At 39.0% G+C, this 24,865-nt stretch overlaps 1 protein-coding gene across 1 annotated transcript in view; it reads left to right on the top strand.

Moving 5' to 3' along the window:
• Window positions 1-24,865, top strand: part of LOC134822990 (uncharacterized) — a 189,748-nt gene that overhangs the window by 151,456 nt on the left and 13,427 nt on the right. Inside the window, exon 27 of the mRNA XM_063834291.1 lies at window positions 23,114-23,277. Within this exon, the coding sequence (XP_063690361.1) occupies window positions 23,114-23,277 (164 nt within the window). The remainder of the gene's footprint in view (window positions 1-23,113; window positions 23,278-24,865) is intronic.

The raw sequence follows: 24,865 nt of genomic DNA, 5'->3' as shown, positions 1-24,865 counted from the left end.
TATTCATGCTAATTAATGCAACATTATGGTCAATGACTGTGTAAGATTCTTAGTCCAGTCATTTATGGACATGTGCCTGCAAATTTTCAATACCCACGAAACTTTCACATAACTTCCCAAAGTAATGAATAAACGATTTCGGTTGGAGACATTTTTTTTACCTTGGGCGCAAAACCCAGGAGGGCCACGCCCAAATGACCCAATTAACGTAACTGAACACGTTTGCTTCTGAAGGTCGTTAGAGACTTCAAAATAGGCTTAAACGAAGCCGCATATGCATGGCAGTTTTATTAACATATAACGGGAGGCAAAAATGGCTGATTAAACCAATTTGGCTCTATTTTGTGCACATTTCCTCCAAATAACCCTTCCCCGAAAAGTAAGCATTTTAGGGTGCATGTTAGCTTCATAAGTTGTATATAAACATGGCGCATTCTGCACAAAATGCCACTCATACAAAATCTCTAAGGCCTTCCATAACTCAATGTACACTATCCCATATTTTTGCATGATTTTCTGGAACCGAAAAATCAGTTTTTCGCCAAAAACTGTAAAATAAGCACTTTAAAGGCAATGTTTCTTCGTAAGTCATATATAAATATCCAATTGCGGTCTTTTGCACTCTATCCCAAGCCTCTAATCACAATCCCTATCAAAAGTTAGTAAAACGGCTCAAGCGCCACGCCCAAAATGGTTTTTGCCGATTTCTCGAAAAGTAAGGATTTTAGGCAATGTGTTGATCCAATAACTCTTATATAAACAATGCAAATGCGCTATCTTTAAGCCTATTTTGAGTCACTACGACACTTCAGAAGCAAGGTATATTACACTCGCTTCCTATACCCCCCCCCCCCCCACCCTATATACCCGCCTCTTGCGAGTTCGAGAGTGACAAAAAGTGCCCAGTTTAAAAAACCCCTGTGAGAAATCGCATTTCTTGCACAGAACTGGTCTAATTATAACGAGGGTAAATCAGGGTCCGTACATTCAGATTACCCGGTAAAGATTGGCAAGATTGACGAGAGGTTTTGATCATTGAAATCAATAAATGATAGTACAGAGGTAAAAGACGTTCGATCTTAAATGGTCCTTTTGTGCTGTTTCTTCTTAGTGGAATTGTGATAAAGCCTGTATTTTAATTAGTTACGAAACTCTAATATTGTGTGGTTAACCTTTTTCAGGTCAGCCCCTTTCCGCTAAGCTATTCCCTAATTACTAAAATAGTCGAGATTACTGAACCCAACTTCAATATTGAGATTTTAGTATTCCTCAATCTAAAAATCTTCTGAATTTTTTCGCAAGGCATTTATAACCACGTTTCATGCAATTCGATCACTTTTGGCGGAAAAAAATATTTTCAAATTCAACTTTTTTTTCAATTCTCGAAAAAAAAATTTAAATGAAAAATTTTTGAAGTTTTTTCTAAAAACTACATTTCTCTGTTTTCAAACGATTTAAATCATTTAAAGCCAATAAAAAATTTTTTCACTTTTTTTTGGGTGATTAACTAATTGGTAATTATCCATTTAGCTGATTGTCCGATGTAAAAACATTTTGAAACAAAAGATTTACTCCTTGATAAGATAAACATTCAGGTTAATTTGCAGCCTTCTATGATGTTCACAAACAAAAGATATTTGGCAAACCAAAAGGTGGTACAAAGGTGGTAAAAAGTGGTAAAAAGTGTGTTTCCGTTGAGATACAAAATTGGCAAACAATCTAATTTATGTCGTAGGGTCCTAACAACCATATGCCGTTGAGAAATCCTAGTGTGACATTCGAATCCAACGGAATGCCACTTTCCCCTTACTATTCATGCTAATAATGCTTACATTATGTCCTGACTGTGAAGAGTTCTAGTCCAGTCATTTATGGACATGTGCCTGCAAATTTCAGATACCCACGAAACTTTGCACAGAACTTCCCAAAGGTATGAATACAACGATTTTCGGTTGTAGACATGTTTTTTACCTTGCAAAAACCCAGGAGGGCCACGCCCATATTGACCCAATAACGTAACGACTCCCTTGCTTTCTAAAGGTCGTAGAGACTTCAAAATAGCTTAAACGAAAGCCGCATATGGGGGGGGGGGGGCATGCGAGTAATTAACATAAGAAACGGGAGGCAAAAAAGGCTGATATAACCAATTTTGCTCTATTTTGTGCACAATTTCCTTCCTCCAATAACTCAAAAGTAAGCATTTTTAGGTGCATGTGCTTCATAAGTGTATATAAACATGGCCATTCTGCACAATTTGCACTCAATCAAAAATCTCTAATCCCTTCATAGCTCAATGTTACCACATACCCATATTTTGCAATGATTTCAGGAACCGAAAATCATTTTTCGCCTGAATAACTGTAAAAGAAGCACTTTAAGGGCATATGTTTTCATCGTAAGTCTTATATTACATATGCCATTGCGGTTCTTTTGCACTCTATCTCCAAAGACCTATCACAATCCTATCAAAATTAGTAAAATATTCGCTCATCGCCACGCCCAAAATGGGTTTTGGCGAATTTTCTTTCTCGAAAAGTAAGGATTTTAGGCAATGTGTATTGATCAATAGACTCTTATATAAACACATATGCGGCTTTCGTTTAAGCCTATTTTGAAGTCTTCCTACGACCTTCAGAAAGCAAGGTTAATTACACTCGCTCCTCATACCCCGCCCCCCCCCCCCACCTATAATACCGGCCTCTTGCGAGTTGCGAGAGTGGACAAAAAGTGCACGTTTAATAGAACCACCCCTGTGAGAAATCGCATTCTTGCACAACAGGTCTAATTATAGAGGTAAATAAGAGTTCCGGTACATTCAGATACCCGTATAGATTTTGGCAAGATTGACAGAGGTATTTGATCATTTGAAATCAATAAAAATGGAAATAAAAAGTTTTTTACAGCCAGTAAAATCGGTTGTCGATCTAAATGGGTCCTTTTTGTGCTTCTTATGTGGATTTTGATAAAGCTGTAATGTAATTTAGTTACGAAACTCTAATATTGTGTGGTTAACCTTTTTTTCAGTCCAGCCTTTTCCGGCTAAGCTATTCCTAATTACTAAATATGCGAGATTTACTGAACTCCAACTTCAAAAATTTATGATTTTTAGAATCCTCAATCTAAAAATCTTCGAAATTTTTCTTGCAAGGCATTTTTATCGCACGTTTCATGCAATTCGATCACTTATGGATGGCGAAAAAAATATTTTCAAATTTTCATACTTTTTTTTTTCAAGTCTCGAAAGAAAATTTTAAGTGAAAAATTTTTGAAAGTTTTCTAAAAACTACTACTTTCTCCGTGTTTCAAACGATTTAAATCATTTTAAGCCAATTAAAAAATTTTCACTTATTTTTGGTGCTTAACTTAATTGGTAATTATCCATTAGCTGATTGTCCGAGAAAAACTTTTGATAGAACAAAAGTTTTACTCCCTTGATAAGATAAACATTCTAGGTGAATTTAATTTGCAGCCTTCTATGATGTTCACAACTAAAGATATTTGGCAAAAACCAGAAAAGGTGGTACAAAGGTGGTAAAAAGTGTAAAGTGGTGTTTCCGTTAGATAACAAAATTTGCAACAAGTCAATTTGTACGTAGGGGTCCAAACTACCATATCCCGTTGAGAAATCCTTGTGAACATCGAATCCAACGGAAAAATGCCACTTTTTTTCCCCTTACTAGTCATGCTAATAATGCAACAATTATGTCATGACTGTGAAGATTCTTAGTCCAGTCATCTGTATGGACATGTGCCTGCAAAATTTTCAGATACCCAACGAAACTTTGCACAGAAATTCCCAAAGGTATGAATAAACGATTTTCGGTTGGAGACATTTTTTTACATTGGGCAAAACCCAGGAGGGCCACGCCCATATTGACCCATAACGTAACAGACCCCTTGCTTCTGAAGGTCGTAGAGACTTCAAAATAGGCTTAAACGAAGCCGCATATGCAAGCGAGTTATTAACAACATAGAACGGGGAGGCAAAAATGGCTGATCATAACCAATTTTTGCTCTATTTGTTCACATTCCCTCCAAATAACTCGAAAAGTAAGCAATTTAGGGTGCATGTTGCTTCATATAAGTTGTATAATAAACATGGCCCAAATCTGCACAATTTTCACTCATCAAAAATCTCTAAGGCCTTCATAGCTCAATGTACACATACCCATATTTTGCATGATTTCTGGAACCGAAAATCGAGTTTTTTTCCGTACGCCAATAACTGTAAAAAGAAGTCACTTTAAGGCATAATGTTCTCTTCGTAAGTCAGGTAAATAAATATGCCAAATTGCGGTTCTTTTGCACTCTATCCAAAGACGCCTATCACAATCCTATCAAGAAAGTTAGTAAAATCGCTCAGTCGCCACGCCCAAAATGTTTTTGGCGAAGTTCTCGAAAAGAAAGGAGTTTGGCAATGTGTTGATCAATAGCTCTTATATAAACATGCATAATGTCGGCTTCGTTAAGCCTAATTTTGAAGTTCTCTACGACCTTCATAAGCAAGGTATATTTACACTCGCTTCGTATACCCCCCCCCCCCCCCCCCTTAATAATACCAGGCCTCTTGCGAGTTGCGAGAGTGACAAAAAGTGCACAGTTTAAAGAAACCCTTGAGAAAACGCGTATTTATCGCAATTTCATGCACAACTGGGTCTAATTAATAGAGTAAATAATGAGGTCCGGTACATTCAGAACCGCGTATAATTGGCAAGATTGACAGAGGTTTTGTATCATTGAAAACAATAAATGATAGTACAGCAGGTAAAACCGGTTCGATCTTAAATGGTCCTTTTGTGCTGTATCTATTATGTGGAATCTGATAAAGCATGTTATTTTAATTAGTTACGAACTCTAATATTGTGTGGTTAACCTTTTCAGGGTCCAGCCCTTTCCGCAAAGCTATTCCAAATTACTAAAAATTTCGAGATTTACTGAACTCCAACTTCAAAATTGATGATTTTAGTATTCCTCAATCTAAAAATCTTCGAATTTTTCTGCAAGCATTTTTATCCACGTTTCATGCAATTCGCTCACTTTTGGCGGAAAACAATATTTTCAAATTTTCAAACTTTTTTTTCAAGTCACGAAAAAAAATTTTTAAGTTAAAAATTTTTGAAGTTTTTCTAAAAACTACATACTCTACATTCCTCCGTGTTTCAAAAAACGATTTTAAAAAAAATTAAATCATTTAAACCAATAAAAAATTTTCACATTTTTTGTGATTACCTAATTGTAATTATACCAATAGCAGATTGTCCGATGTAAAACTTTTGATACAAAAGTTTTTTTACTCCTTGATAAGATAAACATTCAGGTTAATTTGGCAGCCTTCTATGATGTTCACAACTAAAGATATTTGGCAAACCAGAAAGGTGGTAACAATGGAAAAAAATGGTAAAAGGGTGTTTCCTTGAGATAAACAAAATTGGCAACCAGTCTAATTATGTATTCGTAGGGGTCCTAACTAACTACCATATTCCGTTGAGAAATCCTTGTGAACATTCCGAAACCAACGGAATGCCACTTTCCCCTACTATTCATCTAATATGCATACATTATCATGACAGGAAGATTCCTTAAGATCCAGTCCATTTATGGACATGTGGCCTGCAAAATTTCAGATACCCACGAAACTTTGCACAGAACTTCCTCAAAGGTATGAAATAACGATTTTCGGTTGGAGGACATTTTTTTTACCCTGGGTGGGCAAAACCCAGGAGGGCCACGCCCATATTACCCAATAACGTAACTGACCCCCGTGCTTCTAGAAGGTCGTAGAGACTTCAAATATTGCTTAAAACGAATCCGCATATGCATGCGAGTTATTAACAATAGAACGGGAGGCAAAAATGGCTGATATAACCAATTAGCCTCTATTTGTGCACATTACCTTCAAATAACTCGAAAAGTAAGCATTTAGGGTGCATGTTGCTTCATAAGTGTATAAAAACATGGCCATGTCTGCACAATTTGCACTCATTCAAAAATCACTAAGGCCTTCATAGCTCATGTACCACATACCCATATTTTTGCATGATTTACTGAACCGAAAATCAGTTTTATTCTTCGCTATAACTGTAAAAGTAAGCACTTTTAAGGCATTTGTTTCTTCTTCGTAAGTCATATATAAATATGCCAATTCTGCTGTTCTTTTGCACTCTATCCAAAACTCTATCACAATCCTATCAAAAGTTAGTAAAATCGGGCTCAGCGCCACGCCAAAATGGTTTTTGGCGAGTTCTCGAAAAGAAGATTTTTAGGCATGTTTTGATCAATAAACTCTAATATAAACTTGGCATATGCGCTTCGTTTAAGCCTATTTGAAGTCTCTACGACCTCAGAGCAAGGTATATTTACACTCGCTTCCTATACCCCCCCCCCGCCCCCCCCCTATAATACCAGGCCTCTTGCGAGTTGCGAGAGTGACAAAAAAGTGCACAGTTTAAAGAAACCCCTGTGAGAAATCGCATTTCTTGCACACTGGGTCTAATATAGAGGTAAAAGATGAGTCCGGTATCATTCAGATACCCGGTATAGATTGGCAGAGATTGACAGGAGGTTTGAACATTGAAAACAATAAAAAGATATACAGCAGGTAAAATCGTTCGATCTTAAATGGTCCTTTTGTGCTGTTTCTTTTGTGGAATTTGATAAAGCTGATTGTAATTAATTACGAAACTCTAATATTGTGTGTTAACCCTATTTCAGTCCCAGCCCTTCCGCTAAGCTATTCTAATTAACTAAAATATGGTCGAGTATTTACTGAAACCACCAACTTCAAATATTGATGATTTTAGGTATTCCTCAATCTTAAAAAACTTCGAAATTTTTCTGCAATGCCATTTTTATCCACGTTTCATGCAATTCGATCACTTTTGGCGAAAAAAATATTTTCAAAATTGTTCAAACTTTTTTTTTTCAAGTCTCGAAAAAAGAAATTTTAAAGTGAAAAATATTTGAAGTATTTTTCTAAAAAACCCACTACATTTCTCCGTGTTTTCAAAACGATTAAATCATTTTAAGCCAATAAAAAATTTTCACTTTTTATGGTGATTAACTATTTGGTAATTATCCAATTAGCTGATTGTCCTGATGTAAAAAACTTTGATACAAAAGTTTTACTCCTTGATAGATAAACATTCCTAGGTAATTTTGCAGCTTCTAATGATGTCACAACAAAGATATTTGGCAAACCAGAAAGAGTTGTACAAAGGTGGTAAAAAGTGGTAAAAGCGTGTGTTTTCCGTTGAGATACAAAATTGGCAACAAGTCTAATTTGTCGTAGGGGTCCTAACTACCATATTCCGTTGAGAAATCCGTGTGAACATTCGAATCCAATCGGAGATGCCACTTTTCCCCTTACTATTCAACTAATAATGCATACATTATGTCATGACTGTGAAGATTCTTAGTCCCAGTCATTTATGGACATGTGCCTTGCAAATTTCAGATACCCACGAAACTTTGCACAGAACTTCCCAAGGTATGAATAAAGCGATTTTCGGTTGGAGACATTTTTGTTACCTTGGGCAAAACCCAGAGGGCCACGCCCATATTGGACCATAATAAACGTAACTGACCCCTGCTTCTGAGGTCGTAGAGACTTCAAAATAGGCTTAACCGAAGCCGCATATGCATTGCGAGTTATTAACATAGAACGGAGGCCAAAAATGGCTGATATCACCAAATTAGCTCTATTTTGTGCACATTTCCTCACAATAACTCGAAAGTAAGCATTTTATGGTGCATGTTGCTTCATAAGATGTATATAAACATGGCCATTGTCTGCACAATTGCACTCATCAAAAATCCTAAGGCCTTCATAAGCTCAATGTACCACATACCCATATTTTGCATGATTTTCATGAACCGAAAATCAGTTTATTTCGCCAATACTGTAAAAGTAAGCACTTTAATGCATATGTTTCTTTCTAAGTCATATAAAAATAATCCAATGCGGTTCTTTGCACTCTAATCAAATACTCTAATCACAATCTATCAAAAGTTAGTAAAATTCGCTCAGCGCCACGCCCGAAAATGGTTTTTGGCGATTTCTCGAAAGTAAAGGATTTAGGCAATGTGTTGATCAATAACTCTTAAATAAACATGCATATGCGGCTCGGTAAGCCTATTTTAGAAGTCTCTACGACCCTTCAAAAGCAAGGTATATTTACACGCCACTCAACTCGCTTCCTATACCCCCCCCCCCCTCCCCCCTATATACCAGGCCCTCTTGCGAGTTGCGAGAGTGACAAAAAGTTGCACAGTTTATTACAAGAAACCCCTGTGAGAAAATCGCATTCTTGCACAAACTGGGTCTAATATAGAGTAAATAAGAGGTCCGGTACATTCGATACCCGGTATAGATTGTAAGATTGACAGAGGTTAGATCATTGAAATCCAATAAAATGTAGTAACAGGCAGTAAAATCGGTTCGATCTTAATGGTCCTTTTGTGCTGAGTTTCTTTTAGTGGAATTTGATAAAGCGATTGTAATTAGTTACGAACTCTAATATTGTGTGTTTAACCTTTTCAGGGTCCACCCTTTCCGCTAGCTATTCCTAATTACTAAAATAATGTCAGATTTACTGAACTCCAACTTCAAATATTGATGATTTTAGTATTCCTTCAATCTAAAAATCTACGAAAATTTTTCTGCAAGCATTTTTACCACGTTTCATGCAATTACGATCACTTTTGCGGAAAAAAATATTTTTCAATTTTCAAACTTTTTTTTCAAGTCTCGAAAAAAAAATTTTTCAGTGAAAAATTTTTGAAGTTTTTTCTACAAGACAACATTTTCTCCGTGTTTCAATCCAAACGATTTAAAAAATCATTTTAAGCCAAAAAAAAATTTTCACTTTTTTTGGTTGATTAACTATTGGTAATTATCCAATTAGCTGATTGTCCGTGTAAAAACTTTTTGATATACAAAGTTTACTCCTTGATAAGAAAAACTTTCTAGGTTAATTTGCAGCCTTTCTATGATGTCACACTAAGATAGTTGGCAAACCAGAAAGGTGGTACAAAGTGTTAAAAAGTGGTTAAAGTGTGTTTCCCGTTGAGATACAAAATTGACAACAAGCCTAACTATGTTCGTAGGGGTCCTAACGTACCATATTCCGTTGAGAATCCTTGTGAACATTCGAATCCAACGGAATCCACTTTTCCCCTTACTATCATGCTAAAAATGCATACATTATGTTCATGACTGTGAAGATTCTAGTCCAGTCATTTATGGACGAATTGTCCTGGCAAATTTTCAGATACCCACGAAACTTTGCACAGAACTTCCCAAAGGTAATGAAAAAACGATATCGGTTGGAGACATTTTTTTACCTTGGCAAAAACCAGGAGGGGGGTCCACACGCCCATATTGACCCAATAACGTAACTGAGACCCCTTGCTTCTGAAGGTCGTAAGAGACTTCAAAATAGGCTTAACGAAGCCGCATATGCATGCGAGTTATTAACAGAGAACGGGAGGCAAAAAATGGCTGATATAACCAATTTTGCTCTATATTTGTGCACAATTCCTCCAAATCACTCGAAAAGGTAAGCATTTTAGGGTGCAATGTTGATTCATACGAAGTTTGTATAAATCACATGGCCATTCTGCACCATTAGCGACTCATTCAAACTCTCTAAGCTTCATTGCTCAGATGTACCACATACCCATATTTTTTGCATGATTTACTGGAACCGAAATCAGTTTTTCGCCAATAACTGTAAAAGTTAAGCACTTTAAAGGCATATGTTTCTCGTAAGTCAATATAATATGCCAATTCGGTTCTTTTGCACTCTATCCAAAGACTCTATCACAATCCTATCAAAAGTTAGTAACATCGGCTCAGCGCCACGCCCAAAATGGTTTTTTGGCGATTTCCTCGAAAAGTAAGGATTTTAGGCAATGTGTTATATCATAACACTTATATAACAGCATATGCGGCTTCGTTTAAGCCTACTTTGATCTCTACTCTACGACCTTCAGAAGCCAAGTATATTACACACTGGCGCATCCTATACCCCCCCCCCCCCCCCCCCCTATAATACCAGGCCTCTTGCGAGTTTTCGAGAGTGACAAAAAGTGCACAGTTTAAAGAAACCCTGTGAGAAATCGCATTTCTTGCACAACTTGGTCTAATTATAGAGGTAAATAAGAGGTCGGTACATTCATGATACCCGGTATAGATTGGCAAGATGACAGAGGTTGTGATCATTGAAATCAATAAAATGATTATACGCAGGTAAAAATCGGTTCGATCTTAAATGGTCCTTTTGTGCTGTTTTCTCTTTATGGGAATTTGATAAAGCTGTATGTAATTAGTTACAACTCTAATATTGTGGTGGTAACTTTTTCCAGGTCCCAGCCCTTTCCGCTAAGCTATTCTAATTACTAAAATAATGTCGAGATTACTGAACTCCAACTTCAAATATTGATGATTTTATATTCCAATTCTAAAAATCTTCGAATTTTTCTGCAAGGCATTTTTATCCACGTTTCAATGCAATTCGATCACTTTTGCGGAAAAAAATAGTTCAATTTTTCAAACTTTTTTTTTCAAGTCTCGAAAAAAAATTTTAAGTGAAAAAATTTTTGAAGTTTTCTAAAAACTACATTTCTCCGTGATTCAAACGATTTAAATCATTTAAGCATAAAAAATTTCACTTTTTTTGGTGATTAACTAATTGGGTAATTATCCAATTAGCTGATTGTCCCCGATGTAACAAATTTTGATACAAAAGTTTTACTCCTTGATAAGATAAACATCTAGGTTAATTTGCAGCCTTCAAGATGTTCACAACTAAAGATATTGGCAAACCAAAAAGGGGTACAAAGGTGGTAAAAAGTGGTAAAAGTGGTGTTTCCGTGAGATACAAAATTGGCACACGTCTAATTATGTTCGTTAGGGTGTCCTAACACCATATTCCGTTGAGAAATCGCTTGTGAACATTCGAATCCAACGGAATGCCACTTTTCCCCTTACTTATTCAATGCTAATAATGCATACATATGTCAGACTGTGAAGATTCTAGTCCATCATTTATGGACATTGTGCCTGCAAATTTTCAGATACCGCACGAAACTTTGCACAGAACTTCCCAAAGGAATGATAAACGATTTTCGGTGGAGACATTTTTTTTAACCTTGGGCAAAACCCAGGAGGGCCACGCCCATATAGACCCCAAATAACGTAACTGACCACCTTGCTCCTGAAGGTCCGTAGAGACTTCTATACTTAAACGAAGCCGCATATGCATGCGAGTTATTAACATAGAACGGAGCAAAAAAGCTGATATAACCAAATTGCTCTATTTTGTGCACAGTTCCTCCAAGATATCTCGAACAGTAAGCATTTTAAGGTGCATGTTGCTTCATAAGTTTATATAAACATGGCCTTCTGTCACAATTTGCACTCCATTCAAAAATCTCTAAGGGCCTTCATAGCTCAATGTACCACAAACCCATATTTTTGCATAGATTTTCATAACCGAAAATCAGTTTTTTCCGCCAATAACTGTAAAAGTAAAGCACTTTAAGGCATATGTTTCTTCGTAATCATATATAAAATATGCCAATTGCGGTTCTTTTTGCACTCTAATCCAAAGACTCTATCACAATCCTATCAAAATTAGTAAAATCGGCTCCAGCGCCACGCCCAAAATTGAGCTCCCAATAGTGTTGGGACTCCTTTGTAGACATGGAGTTTGGTACAGGCTGCGTTAAGATCACCCCTGCTCACGACTTCAACGATTATGAGGTCAGTTATACTTTGCTTTTATTAATAAGTTGTGAAATTAGAAAAAAAAGAATTGCATCGTTTTAATAATTTGTTTTATCTTTTGTGAACAAATTTACTTTGTGATTATTAGTTAACTTACCATTCTCTGTTAGAAAGTGTTAAAATAATGATAAACTAAAAGAATATAGGAAATTGTTGAACTTTACAACTTCTACTAAATCTCACCCTAACTTGCCCCTGGCTAACATCACCTTTTCCTCTCCAGTCGGAATGAGACACAAGCTTCCCTTCGTCGAATGTATCAGCGGTGACGGTCTTATCAACGACGTGAGTACACTAACTTCAACACTTCACCATGTGTTTTATAGGCGTGATTTATTAAGTGTGTTTAACGTGATATTACAAGTGGATCACAGTATGAACATGCACTGCACAAGTACAGCCCTGTGACCGTGCAGTACACGTCATACTGTGATATTGAGTGTTACCATGTTGAAAATAAGTGTTACCATGGTGATATTGAGTGTTACCATGGTGATATTGAGTGTTACCATGGTGATATTGGGTGTTACCATGGTGATATTGAGTGTTACCATGTTGAAAATAAGTGTTACCATGGTGATATTAATTGTTACCATGGTGACATAGGGTTAGAACAGTGTCCTGATAAGTTAGTCAATAACTAAAATGGTAGTGTTAAGTCGTAAGAAACTGTTACGTGATTTACACAATGTATTATAATAACCTGGCGTGTAGAAACAGTGAGGTGTCTGTGAGGACTGGAAGTAGTTACCATGGTAACACTCCACTCTGCGGTCCCCTGCTTGTACCATGTTGTTATCTCTACACCTCAGATAGATATGTGTGCCTTGTATCACTGGTAGTTGTGCAGATGTTGTGATCAGTGTCCAGGTCGAGGGTAGCTCACTGCAAACTGTGGGGTGTGTTTAGAACCTTTAGTGGGGCAAGAAATCAAGCCAATGATGGATTTTAAAATGCTCAACAAATTTTGAAAAGTTATTGTATCCCGGGTTATCATCGTAATGTCAACTCAATCACTGAACTAGCTGGTGTAGTAGTGGACATTACCTGTTGAGAGAAGGTTAGCCACTATATCCAGGTCCAGTGAAGCAGGAGAGGTTGAGTACAGTGCCGAGGTTACTGAGCACTTGTAAGAGAGGGACTGGTCACCATGGTAACTAGCCAGCTTAGTGGTCTTTACAGTCAGCACTGCTGACTGTGTCCCACTTCCATTAACTACTCCCTGACTGAAGGAATAGTGTGTGGTGTCTGTCTCCGAGAGTTGCGCTTCAGTTGGATCCTTCCAGACTACAGTTACTGCTGGTCCACCATAGTATAGTCCTCTTATCGTGCACGTTAACTCCTGATCTGTAGTGGGTACCACTGTCTTGGGTATTGAGCTGACAGCTGAGATAAGTAATATTCATCAAGAAAACCATAGCATATTATAGAGATAGCAAGTTTGATTATTTATTCTAGGATTACGGGCGACTTGTAAAATGAAAAGGTTCTTTTAAAAACCTTACTGAAGAATTTCAAATGAACAGCGGAAATCTTTCTATCATTCCCCTTGTTTGACGAGAAAACTTGAAGGTTGTATCTTGTTTGCTTTTTATCACCAGCACAACAGTTAACACTGTTGTTTTTTTGGGAACCTTCCCCCAAGTTGCCTTGGGAACCGTCTGCAAAGCTGCCTTGGGAACCGTCCGCAAAGTTACCCTCACTAAGAGTGTACCCATCCTCCCCCGGAGACTTATAAACTGCTATCAGACTCTGTGCATTTTACTTCTGTCAGCTGTTTGGGTTAAACCTGTTTTCTATAAAAAGAAATAGTTGCGGTCTGTAAACCAGCGAGCTGTTTTTTTTTGTTAACCTGCCCCTTATCCCTCTAAAATGAAATATAATTTTAAAAGTACTAGGTGGTTTAATTAAATTATCACTAAACTGACTAGTGTATTGGAGTAAGTAAAATTAAGAAAGTAATAAATCCTTTTTTTTGGCTCCTCCCTGGATTTAGACAGTCACAGTTTTACTTTTTATTGAAAACTGTTTTGCCCCTTGGTCTTACTCGATTTGGTAAAAGGATAAATAAATATCCAGAACATAATTATAGTGACACCGTAGTGGGGACCAAACTAATGGCCTCATTGCTCCTCCGAGTGAAAAGGATCAGTGCTAAACCCCTTTACTACGAACTCGGTTCAAAACCACATGCCTTTCTTTTATTTCTATAAAGTTTCATAATCAATAACTACTACTAATAAAACTTTACCGTAGTAATGGAAATATGGTCCTGTAGAAATCGGCTGGCTGTATCAGTGGTGGGCCTTCCCTCGAACGCAGTCACACCAAGGCCTCCCCAAGCTTTATGCACAGTTCGCTTCCCTAAACTCCGATCCTGAGAACTCGAAATCAAATGCGTAATTATTTCAATTCCATTCGCAAGTGGGCAAGTGTTAGCTTAGTTAGGGGAATTTGAAGAGATTGGTCCAGACATGAAAATGTCCCCCAAGGAAGGCCCATCGGTGTGGAAGGCGGGGGTCCAATAGAAAGTGCAAATAGCCCTATAGCCATATGTGGGGGAGGGGACCGCTGAAAAGGTAACGTCTAACCCGGACGGAAAGAGCCGAGAAGTCAATCCCTGGGAAAAAACCGTAATCCACATCACCCCCCCGCCTTTCCTGCCTGGCTGAATCCTGTTTTTCTGGGATAGTGGTAAGATGGAAGTGCTCCGTTATCCATGTCCGTAGTAACCCTATCCCCAACAACCACCGTAGCCTTGGAAGCTGACATCCCCAATCTGAAGTTTAATAAAAGCTTACCGTAATCTTAACTCTAACAAAGTTTGTTTTCAACTTTTCAAGAACGAAATAAATTTGGGGATGGTTACAGTTAATTTATTATGGAAGTGTTGAAATTTTTGTTATCTTTAAACCCTTGACCAGAGTAACACTCTGGCACCCTATAATTTTTAGTTGTTTACCATTGGCAAGGTAAACGATAAATAAAGTTGTTACCCATGGTGACTGGCACCAATGTTAAAACACTAACCGAAACGTTACCAAAAAATTTCAAACAGTGTTGTCTCATTTCATTAACTGTTGCTCATTAAAACCTTCCTTGCGGAAAAAAATTTTGATATGGAACAGCACCCTGGAAAATACCAGAGTGGTTTGAAGTTTCACCACTATAAGTTTCCAGGGAAACTGGGAGTCCCCCCCTGGTACAAGTTAGCTTTCTCAATTCCATTCCCAACTTGCAACCCATTCCAAAACAGTAAAAAGGTAAGACCAATTATTAGAAAACCCTATTCATTTTAAACCAGTGTTTGTGTTGTTATATATTATTTTATCTGTGTTACTCTTCCGCTCGGATTTTAAATTTCCTGAAATTTTGAGACAAAAGTTCCGATAACATTAAGGCTTATGTTTCGAAGGAAACACCACCGCAAATTTATAAAGGGATCCTTTCTTATTTTCACTTTTTCCAATGACTTTCGTCCGGCCCAAGTATCAAGGTGTGTTTTTAATAGAATGTATTGTATTATCCCTGATTAAAGGTAAATACCAATCCGTCCCACCACCAGTTTATTCTCCCACCCGACCCAAAACGACCTGTAATTTACACCCTCATATAACTGCCTTCACTGTTTGAACCCTGTAACACATCACTTCCTGGTCCCCGCCTTCCCCACTAAAAGTCCGCCTCACATCGCGTACCCCTTTCCGCTGGTCTCACCAAACAGTTTTCCCCTGGATTTGTTTTAACAGCTTTTGTTTGTTTCCCCCACTTCCAAGTGTTACTCCCGTTAATGACCCTACCCATCCCTGACTGTTTTATCCTTGTAACCTTCCAACTGGAAATATGGATGAAACAGTGTTACGCCCCCCCCCCCTTGCTCCTGGGACCCCCCTGCCAATCACGTTGAAATCCCATGGAATGTTTTTTAGATTTCACTCCTCACTAAATCTATTCCTAAAGCCTCAAGACAGCCTACGCCACCAACATCCCTTATATTGGATTAAAAAAAATGTTCTAAGTGCCCTTGCCATTCCTAATTATTGTAAAAAAGAAGGAATTTTGAAATACTATGGTTTACTTTGGTGGTGACGATGGTAGTGTTACTGCTGGTAGAGTTACGATGGTAGTGTTTATTACTAATACTAATGGTAACCACCTTCTTGAAGAAGCCTTGGCGTTTTGTGCCCCACAGCAATTAGTAAGGGCCAACCCACACAAAAAATCCTACCTCCTACGTTTCAAACAACTAGTCGGCTAACCAAAATTTCTACTGACAAATGTATAATTCCTTGATATCAAGAGCAATGAGAAAATGGCATTAAAGCCATAAGTATCACTTCAAGATAACAAGAATCCCAGGAAAAAGCAAATACTCCCCCACGAACCGACAGCTTCCTGGCCCAACGAGGGAGAAAAAACGTTTACGTTAAACCGTGGGTTAAATAACGTACAATACAACAGTCGGATAAGTAACGAACAATTTACAAGCTTGTAATATTAAAATTCTTTTGAAAAAAATACCAAATTGTTTCAAATGTTCCATTTTTTCCCCCCCGAATATTTATTTTATCCAATAAAACGGTAAATGAGTGGCTTAAATTAAACGCTCCAGATTACTATACATAAAATTTACGCCTCAATACACGAATTAACGTTCACTGTAATATTAAGGGGGGGGGGGGGGGGGGGGGGGGTGGGGGGGGGGGGGGGGGGGGGGGGGTTCACCCGGATTTTTTTTTGTGAAACTGTGTTCCGAGATAGCAGTATGCACCCAACAAAACCTAGGAACAATGAAAACAAAACTTTATTGAAGTGGTGGTTTCCCCGGACCCGCCACCGCCAACCGGTGGGGCCCCCCGGGCCGGGGGGAACCACGCCCATAATTTTTGGTCCAAATCAGGACCCCAATTTTTAGCCCAAATAACCCTGAAAATGCCCAAAAACCCCCCAGATTTTTAGGTGCTCTTAACGTTTGTGCTGGTTAGGTCCCCAAAATTCGTATAATGAGAAAAATTTTCATCAAGATGGAACAAAAAATTGACTGAGTATTAATAATTGAAGCTAACAAACTATAATACCCATATTGGGCCTACGCACAAAAGAACTAAAATTTTGGATCGATTTTGGCCCAAAAAAAATGGTCCCACATATCAATATTTTTTTTGGAATGATAACTAAACTAACAATATCGAAAGGTAAAGTCCTAAAAACTATTCACCATTCCTCGATGAATTATCCAGCTCGAGAACTATTACCCTAACGTGGATTCTTGTTGGTTGTTCAAAAACAATCCGCAAAAAATAAATAAAAAACAAAAAATCGCCCATATCTCAGTTCGCGAATATTTGCCAAAAACAAGACCTATCGCTCCAAACAATCGCACCTCAATTAGGGTTTTCCAAAATCATAATTTTTTTTTTCATGAAATTTTTTCAGAATCCAACGGTACAGCATTGTAACTTCATGACCTTAAGTTTTTTGGGCACAGAAATCTGAAGCGAAAACTTACCGCCTTATTATAAAAACAGTTGGGCGGCCAAATTCCCTAAAAAGAATTTAAGTGCCAGGTGCACATTTTGGAAGTTTTGCCACGCCACAAATTTTTTTTTTTAAAGGCCCTAAACTCAAAAATACTGTCCCCAAAACCTTAAGGTCCAAATGAAGACAAATTCCCTAAGTTTGAAAATTTCTGAAAATTTCCCCATGAAAAACATATTGGAAACCCCTAATTTGAAGTTTTTATCTATTGTTTTGAGGCGAAAGTACCAGTTTTGCGAAAAAAACTGCGAAACCTGAAGATATGGGCGAATTTTTTTTGGATCTTATTTATTTGGCCGATTTAATTTTGAAACAGACAGAAGTCCACAGTTCGGTAAAGATAATTAGAGGCTTGATAAACATAGAGAAAATGGTGGTAGTATTTAGGCTTACCTTTCCTATATAAAGATTATGTTTTTCCATTCAAAAATATTGATTTGGACAAATTTTATGGGCCAAAATATCGATCAAATTTTAGTGCGTAAGCCCAAATAAGGGGGCAATAACAGTTTTTTAGCCTTATAACTCCCAGTCCATTTTTATTGTCCCTAAACTTGATGAAAACAAAAATTCAAAATACGAGGATTTTCAAAAAGGGAACCACCTAGCTACAAGAAGCGCACAACCTCAAATCTGGGGTTTTTTGGTCAATTTTTCAAGGTAATTTGGCCTAATTTGGGCTGAAATTTTTGGACCAGAAAAATATGGGCCACGGGCTTCCCCCGCGCGGGGACCCGTTTGGGCGGTTTGGGGGTCCGGAAACCCCCCTCAAAAAAGTTATTGGTTCCCCTACAGGGCGTCCAGTTTGTTTTGGTTCCCACCTTGCTATCCTCGAAACCCATAAGTTTAACCCCCAAAAAAAATCAGGTGAACCCCCCCCTCCCCCCCTTTAAAGAAATAAATCCTACAAAGTACACAAGGACTACAAATCAATTAAAAAACAGGTTCCGGAGTCATTTTTGTCCCTGGGAAGGGGCCCGTCAATAATTTAATTGCCGTACTGTTTATCCCTATTACCGCCCCGACGTTACAGAATTAAAAAGGGCCTATTTCAAGTTCTTAAGTTAAGTGGTCAAAAATAATCTATCAATTGACATGTGATTTCTTCCTATAATAAATGTCATCCCCCCTATGCAGTACAACAGCAAAATTGGATAAACACACTAAACAATCAGATAAGTAATAAAAATGTGGATTGGGTAACACGTAACCCGCGGGTTTCCCAAAACCTCCCAAAGACAAACGAGAACGTGAAAACCCGTTTCCCCAAACCAGGAATGGCGGACACTTTTTTTAATTGCGCCGGGTGTTTCGGACCCCACAAATGTTTTTTCGATATTTTTTTCCCAGAATAATCTAGGAAGTTGCTCCCAATGGGCCCGTGTTGTGATTCCGATTTGTTATTCCTCATAAATCGCTCCGCCCCCTTGAAAACACGAGCCCCAGTAAATGCTAAAAGGCTATAAAAACCAACCTGCAGAAACTGATAATACTTTGTTTCGCCCCCGAATTAAGATAGGAGTCTTCACAAAAAAGGCCACCACAACATACAAGCTATTTAAACTTCATAGTCCGAACGAGTGATTTCCCCAGTAAGTTATAATTTTAACTGGACACAACCGTAACACTACTACCAAATAAAATATTGTAGATGTTTTTGGAGCTGTGGGGGGGGGGGGGGGGGGGGTGGGGGGGGGGGGGGGGTTGGTGGGGGGGGGGGGGGGGGGGGGGGGGGGGGGGCAGGCACCTCCATGCCGGTTAGTTCCCCCCCCAAAATCCTTTGCATTGGGCCACGAAGGTTTTTTTAGAGTTGACCCTATTGACCAGGTATTCTCGACCTTAGGAGCGGTGTAAAATTGGTTAACGCTTTCTCCTCCTCCCTTGGCTGGCGTATTAAAGTTTGCGCGTCCCCCCCTACCCCCCGTCTAGCTAGCGAGAAGCAGCGAAGCTGGTCCCCTCAGCTGGATGCAGCTTAAAACAAGTTTTCCGGTGGTAATGTCCCACCCAACCTGGCCCCTAAAAACTGTTGAATTCTGGAAGGTAGAAGTTCTTGTTCGCAGTAAGGCCCTGATACATCCCCCTTTAATTAAACGGCCTCGCCCTTCGCAAATCAGAAAAAAAGCTAAGGAGTATTTTAACACTATGAAGAACCGGGTGCCCGGTTCCACCCCCCCTTGGTTATTGGCTAACGGCAGATTCTAATCTAATTTATCCCCAAGTATTGGCCGGGTATTGTGCCCCGGGAACCTGAAACCCCGGGTTGTTTCAGAAGGGAAAATTTGAGAAGCACAATTTGAGGAGCAAAATAAAGAATGTCCAACTAATGTGTTCATACTTCATGCCCTCAAATTTCAACAAATTTTCTGCTTTGCGAGCAGCAGTCACTGATTGATATGTTGTGCGAGCAGTGCAGTAGGTCACTGATGGGCTGACGGAAAACTGGGAACCTTTCATTTTACCTAGTTAACTAATTAACATGCAAGCTTGGGAAATCCAATCAGGCTCCGACAACTGGGAACCATCATTACATATCCCCCGACAACTAGAACCACTGGAGATATCAATCTCATGGCCAAAGTATTTGATACGAGATTACTAGAACCAGCCCTTTCGGACCCGGCTCACGTCCTTTATCTGAACACATGCCGAGAGCTCAAAGCACTTCTAATATACTTCATAATAAACAGCTACTTACTAATCGGGTAATAAACCCTACCCAGGCGGCCAGGTTCTTGGTTGTTCTATGCTGTATGAGCAGAGCTAGAAACGAGTTGGAATAAAATCAGAACGTATATTTGAAGAATGTATAGATTGTTCTAGAAATAAAACCAAAAAGCAGCTCTGAAACTTTCGTGGCGTCGCTATAAACTAATGAGATTACACTAGGAACCTGTCACCAAGGGATAATGTATCTAATTTTAATACTTGGTATAGGGGAGTTAGCGACGGACTTGCTTGACACAATAAAGTAGGAACCCTCTGCTTGCAATGGTCATGAATGAAGATTGTTTTATGATTATCATTGATCTGGGTAGCTGCTTTGACTCCTTTCTTTGTCTCAAATAAACGGGTCTTTAACATTCGCTGACAGATTACAAGCTACCATGAATTCACCGAGGGCACTGACTAGAGACTGGATGTCCCTTTGCAAAGATTTAGACGACAAAATATATACATTTCAGGATTTTTGATGAAAATTTTTTAGGAGGAATGTCCGGTTGAATGTCCGGTCAAGTTATTGGAAACTAGACTGGAACGGATATTAAAGCCGTACCGGATATCTGGTCGGTTCTAGTTCACATTCATCATACGTCATTAAATACTGAATTAAAAACTAGTAGCTTTAGTGTGCACGGTACAGCTAAACTGTGCAGCTAAACTGTGGTGTAAATCTGCCGTTTTCTGACGAAAGTGTTTAAATGGGGGTAATGCAACGACCATTAATGTCAGTATTTGAGATTTTTCCGAAACTGACATTGTCATTAATGGTCATTAATGGTCATTAATGGTCATTAATGGTCATTAATGGTCATTAATGGTCATAAGATATCTCAAATTTTGAAATATCTGGCTGTCAGAGCGAACTGTCGAAGTTGGAGTACCCGCCAGTATTTTACTTCAACAAAACAGGAGACTTTCCCTGTTCCCATGCAGGACATCTGTCATGTGTTGAAAAAACTGGTTAACTGTCTCCATTACCTCAGTACTAGATTCATCATAATGGCCGATTCTGATTCGATCGAGGACACGAAGTTCACCCTAAAACTGGGGGATGATTCTTAAACTCGCTACGGAAAGTGAAGAATTCAGAGACTCTGTATCCCCTATTACAACTCTGCAGCACTCTGATAGACAAAACCCGCAGTGTGCTGCAGAGCTAATGGCTACATGGGATGTTCTAAAACAAGCAGGATTTCTGAGCCTCTCGGCCTATCTTAAGGCCGGGTTTTTGCTCCTGGCAGCGTTTTATGACAAATCGCTGACTGTTTCAGAAAGAGCTGAAAATGCGTGGACTGTTTTCACGTTCTCTCACTCTGTGGGGAGAACACTCGAAGAAATTCAATACCAGCGAGAACTTCATAACTAGAGAAAGCTTCAAAGACTTAATAACCGCAGCTAACGGCCTTGTCTTGTATTTTGTCGACTTGATTTGTAATCACCCCAAAGCACCAGTAATACCGTGGTTTTTATCGTCTGATCATAATGAACAACTCTTCGCTCGAATTAGGGTTGGACGGCACCTCCGGGTAGACGCACACAAATCGACTCTACAAGACTCCCTGAAGCCACGGGTCGTTACAAACCGACTATTAGAGGTGGAGAATACGCTTGATGTTGAATGTGGTACAAGTGTTAATAAAACCGCTCATACCCGGTGGAAGACACTCTTTCGTTCTGAGTGGAGCAAACATCCAGAGAAAAAGATTGCTGTTGATTTTGGAGGTTTCGGTCAAGATGAGTAACCTTATCCAAAGCTTAAAAAAGAGGATCCAAAGATTGGAGAGGAACTCTTTGTTTCCTCTTCTAGTTATAGAAGTTTGTATCTTTCAGGTGATAATGGAAATGTTATTTCTGAAAGACGGCGGAGTCTCCAATTTCCACTCTCATATGGTAGTGAACAACAATCAGATGATGAATCAGACCATGAGAGTGAAGACAATTTTTCTTATTATGAGGACGAAGAGCTGGTTGTTAGCTCCACTAAGGTCAGAATTCGGGGGAAGGAGATAGACTATCGGTCTGCCGTGACCAAATATTGTAACCAAGGCAAGACCAACTTTGGTGCGAAAAGCCGAAGGAAAAGATTTTTTGGTCTTGCCTTGGATACAAGTATCGGGTTGTATCGCCCAGTCCTGTAAAGGTTTAGCAGAACCAGAGCTATGCAACGCTCAAGAGGTGCAAGTTGGTGGAACAATAACTGGTATACTCATAACAGGCAAGGATGAAAAAAGAAGGCGCACGGTTGTGCAGGGCAAAGTGGCTTTCTATATCTGTTAAGACATCTAAAGCATCACAAAGAAAAGGAAATGCTCGATCGGGAGAGAGAAGACCTGCGGTGGCGATCTGTATTGAGCACGATATATCTTCCCAGTGTTGGGTGAAGACCCAGGATGGTTCAATAATAAGTTTAGATTGAGAGAACATTCATCGGAATTAAATCTTGCTCGGTACCTTGATGCTTGATGTTATCATTGGTATAAATCTCTTTCTTAAATAGAGCTTAAATAGCGATCTTCATTAATTGTTATGGTATAATTGGGTTAGTTGTAATATGTGGTAATATGAGTGTTTGAGAAAGTTTGTAAAATTAACTTTTCATCCCCTTCCAAGACGTAAAGTACCGTCTACTTATTGTTAATTAACTTTAGGTAGGTTCTAAGTGGTCCTCGTGTCCGTCCTTCTTGTTCCAGGAAGTGCGGAAAAAAACATGACCATTAATGTCAGTATTTGAAATTTGGCAAAACTGACATTGTCATTAATGGTCATTAATGGTCATTAATGGTCATTAATGGTCATTAATGGTCATTAATGGTCGTTGCATCACCCCCGTTTAAATTCACTTCATAATTCGACGTTTTTAAACTCTTTTGGCAACTTCAATGGGGTCCCAAAAGGAGGTGGCGGGCGGTTGGTTCTGATGGTTTTTGATGGTTATCAGGGATTTCCCATAAAGGAAATTGGATAATGGAATCCAAAATCTCGAAAATGGCACGTATGTCAGAAAACGGAAGGAATTGATTAGCATTTCACTGCACGCTAAAGTAACTACCTTCTAATCCCCTGCAGGTGTGTCCGATGTTCGAGGGGATGCGCAGGTTTGACGCACGTGTCGCAGTGCGCCGTGCGCTAGAAGAGCTCGATCTCTACGTGCAGTGTCTGGATCACGATATGGTGGTGCCCACGTGCAGCAGAAGTAAGGACATAGTGGAGCCCCTTCTTAAACCTCAGTGGTAAGTAAGGGCATAGTGGAGCCCCTTCTTAAACCTCAGTGGTAAGTAAGGACATAGTGGAGCCCCTTCTTAAACCTCAGTGGTAAGTAAGGACATAGTGGAGCCCCTTCTTAAACCTCAATGGTAAGTAAGGACATAGTGGAGCCCCTTCTTAAACCTCAGTGGTAAGTAAGGACATAGTGGAGCCCCTTCTTAAACCTCAGTGGTAAGTAAGGACATAGTGGAGCCCCTTCTTAAACCTCAGTGGTAAGTAAGGACATACTCAGGTAATGGGTGTGACCAGTATTTTCCTAACGTTGAGGTTTACCCTATGTTTTACTTGTTATAACAGGTGAACTTCAAACTTTTGCGCCCAATATCTCAGAAACGCAAGGTCGGATTTCAATGCAGTTTTTCTCTACTTGTTCTTCTCCAGCAGCTCTGCTGCTCTGTCACATAATATGTGAAAATAGAAAATATGTGTTTACCCCCCTCTCCTCTGGCCTTACCCAGTCTGGAATTGAAGCCCGAAGATTTGGTTAAAATTGTTCTAATTTCCATTTTCCAAAGATTTGCTTTGTGCTTTGGTGATCTTTATAAATAAACGGTCACCACACAACAATTGTATTAACGCGTAAGAACACAACCTTTTGTATTAGTTGCAATAATCTCTTTATCAATTATCTTATGTCAAGCTAGCCATTCTCTGTTCACGAAGTAATTTAAAAACAACAAAGGAAGTATCGCAATATAAAACTCGTCTTACCGTTGATTCACAACATACTACTACTGGAGTAACAGAGCGTTACATTAGAAACATAAACTTTCTGCTAAAACAATCAACTTATTTAATATTTTAAATTTGAACAGAAACAATTGTTCAGTGTTAACTTATTAGCCAGTCTTGGTTGAGTGTGCTATTATTTGGTTTCTTAATTAGTTTCTCTAGAGCTGCTCAGTCTGAAGAACATCTGTCTGACGGAGTTAAAGGCAGGTCCAGTACCTCTAACTAACAGTGTGAGAGGGGTGAGCGTGGAGCAGATCAGAGCACATGTGGATAAGGAGAAGTATATAGCTGTCAGATCACCCCACGGAGTTGTAGTCCTCTTTTTTTCTAGCAAACTCTCGTAATTACTCTTGGAACCTAGATACCCTCCTCTTCCATCCACTACCAGCCAGGTTACTATGGAAACAGCTGAGGTGCTCACGTAGATACAAGTCAGTAGGAAGATAGTTAAGCTAGCTTTCGGTAACATGGAGATCTCCCTTTTCAGCTGCTTTACTCCATTCTCCTGAGTCAGTACACGGCGAGTATGTTTCCTTGACAAGTGGCAAAGCTGCACTATCATTAGCACAAAGCAGAACAACGTCGGTACAGCAGTAGGTAAGATAAACTGGAAAAGATTACCAAGATGGTACCCGAAGTAGGTGGGACCGTACTGTTCCTTCTCCATGGTTACAAGACTCAGTCCGAACCCGGACAGTCCCTTTATAACCAGTGACTTCACCAGGAACACCTGGTTCTCTATCCCTACCTTCTCACTAAACTGCCACAAATCCACACCTACTATTATAACACAGACCTCCATATACAGTAAGGTGCACACAG

This window comes from Bolinopsis microptera, chromosome 11, assembly GCF_026151205.1.
Source record: "Bolinopsis microptera isolate Bmic1 chromosome 11, MBARI_Bmic_1.0, whole genome shotgun sequence".
In the NCBI taxonomy this organism is placed as follows: Eukaryota; Metazoa; Ctenophora; class Tentaculata; order Lobata; family Bolinopsidae; genus Bolinopsis; species Bolinopsis microptera.
This window is presented reverse-complemented; position numbering and strand designations above follow the sequence as displayed.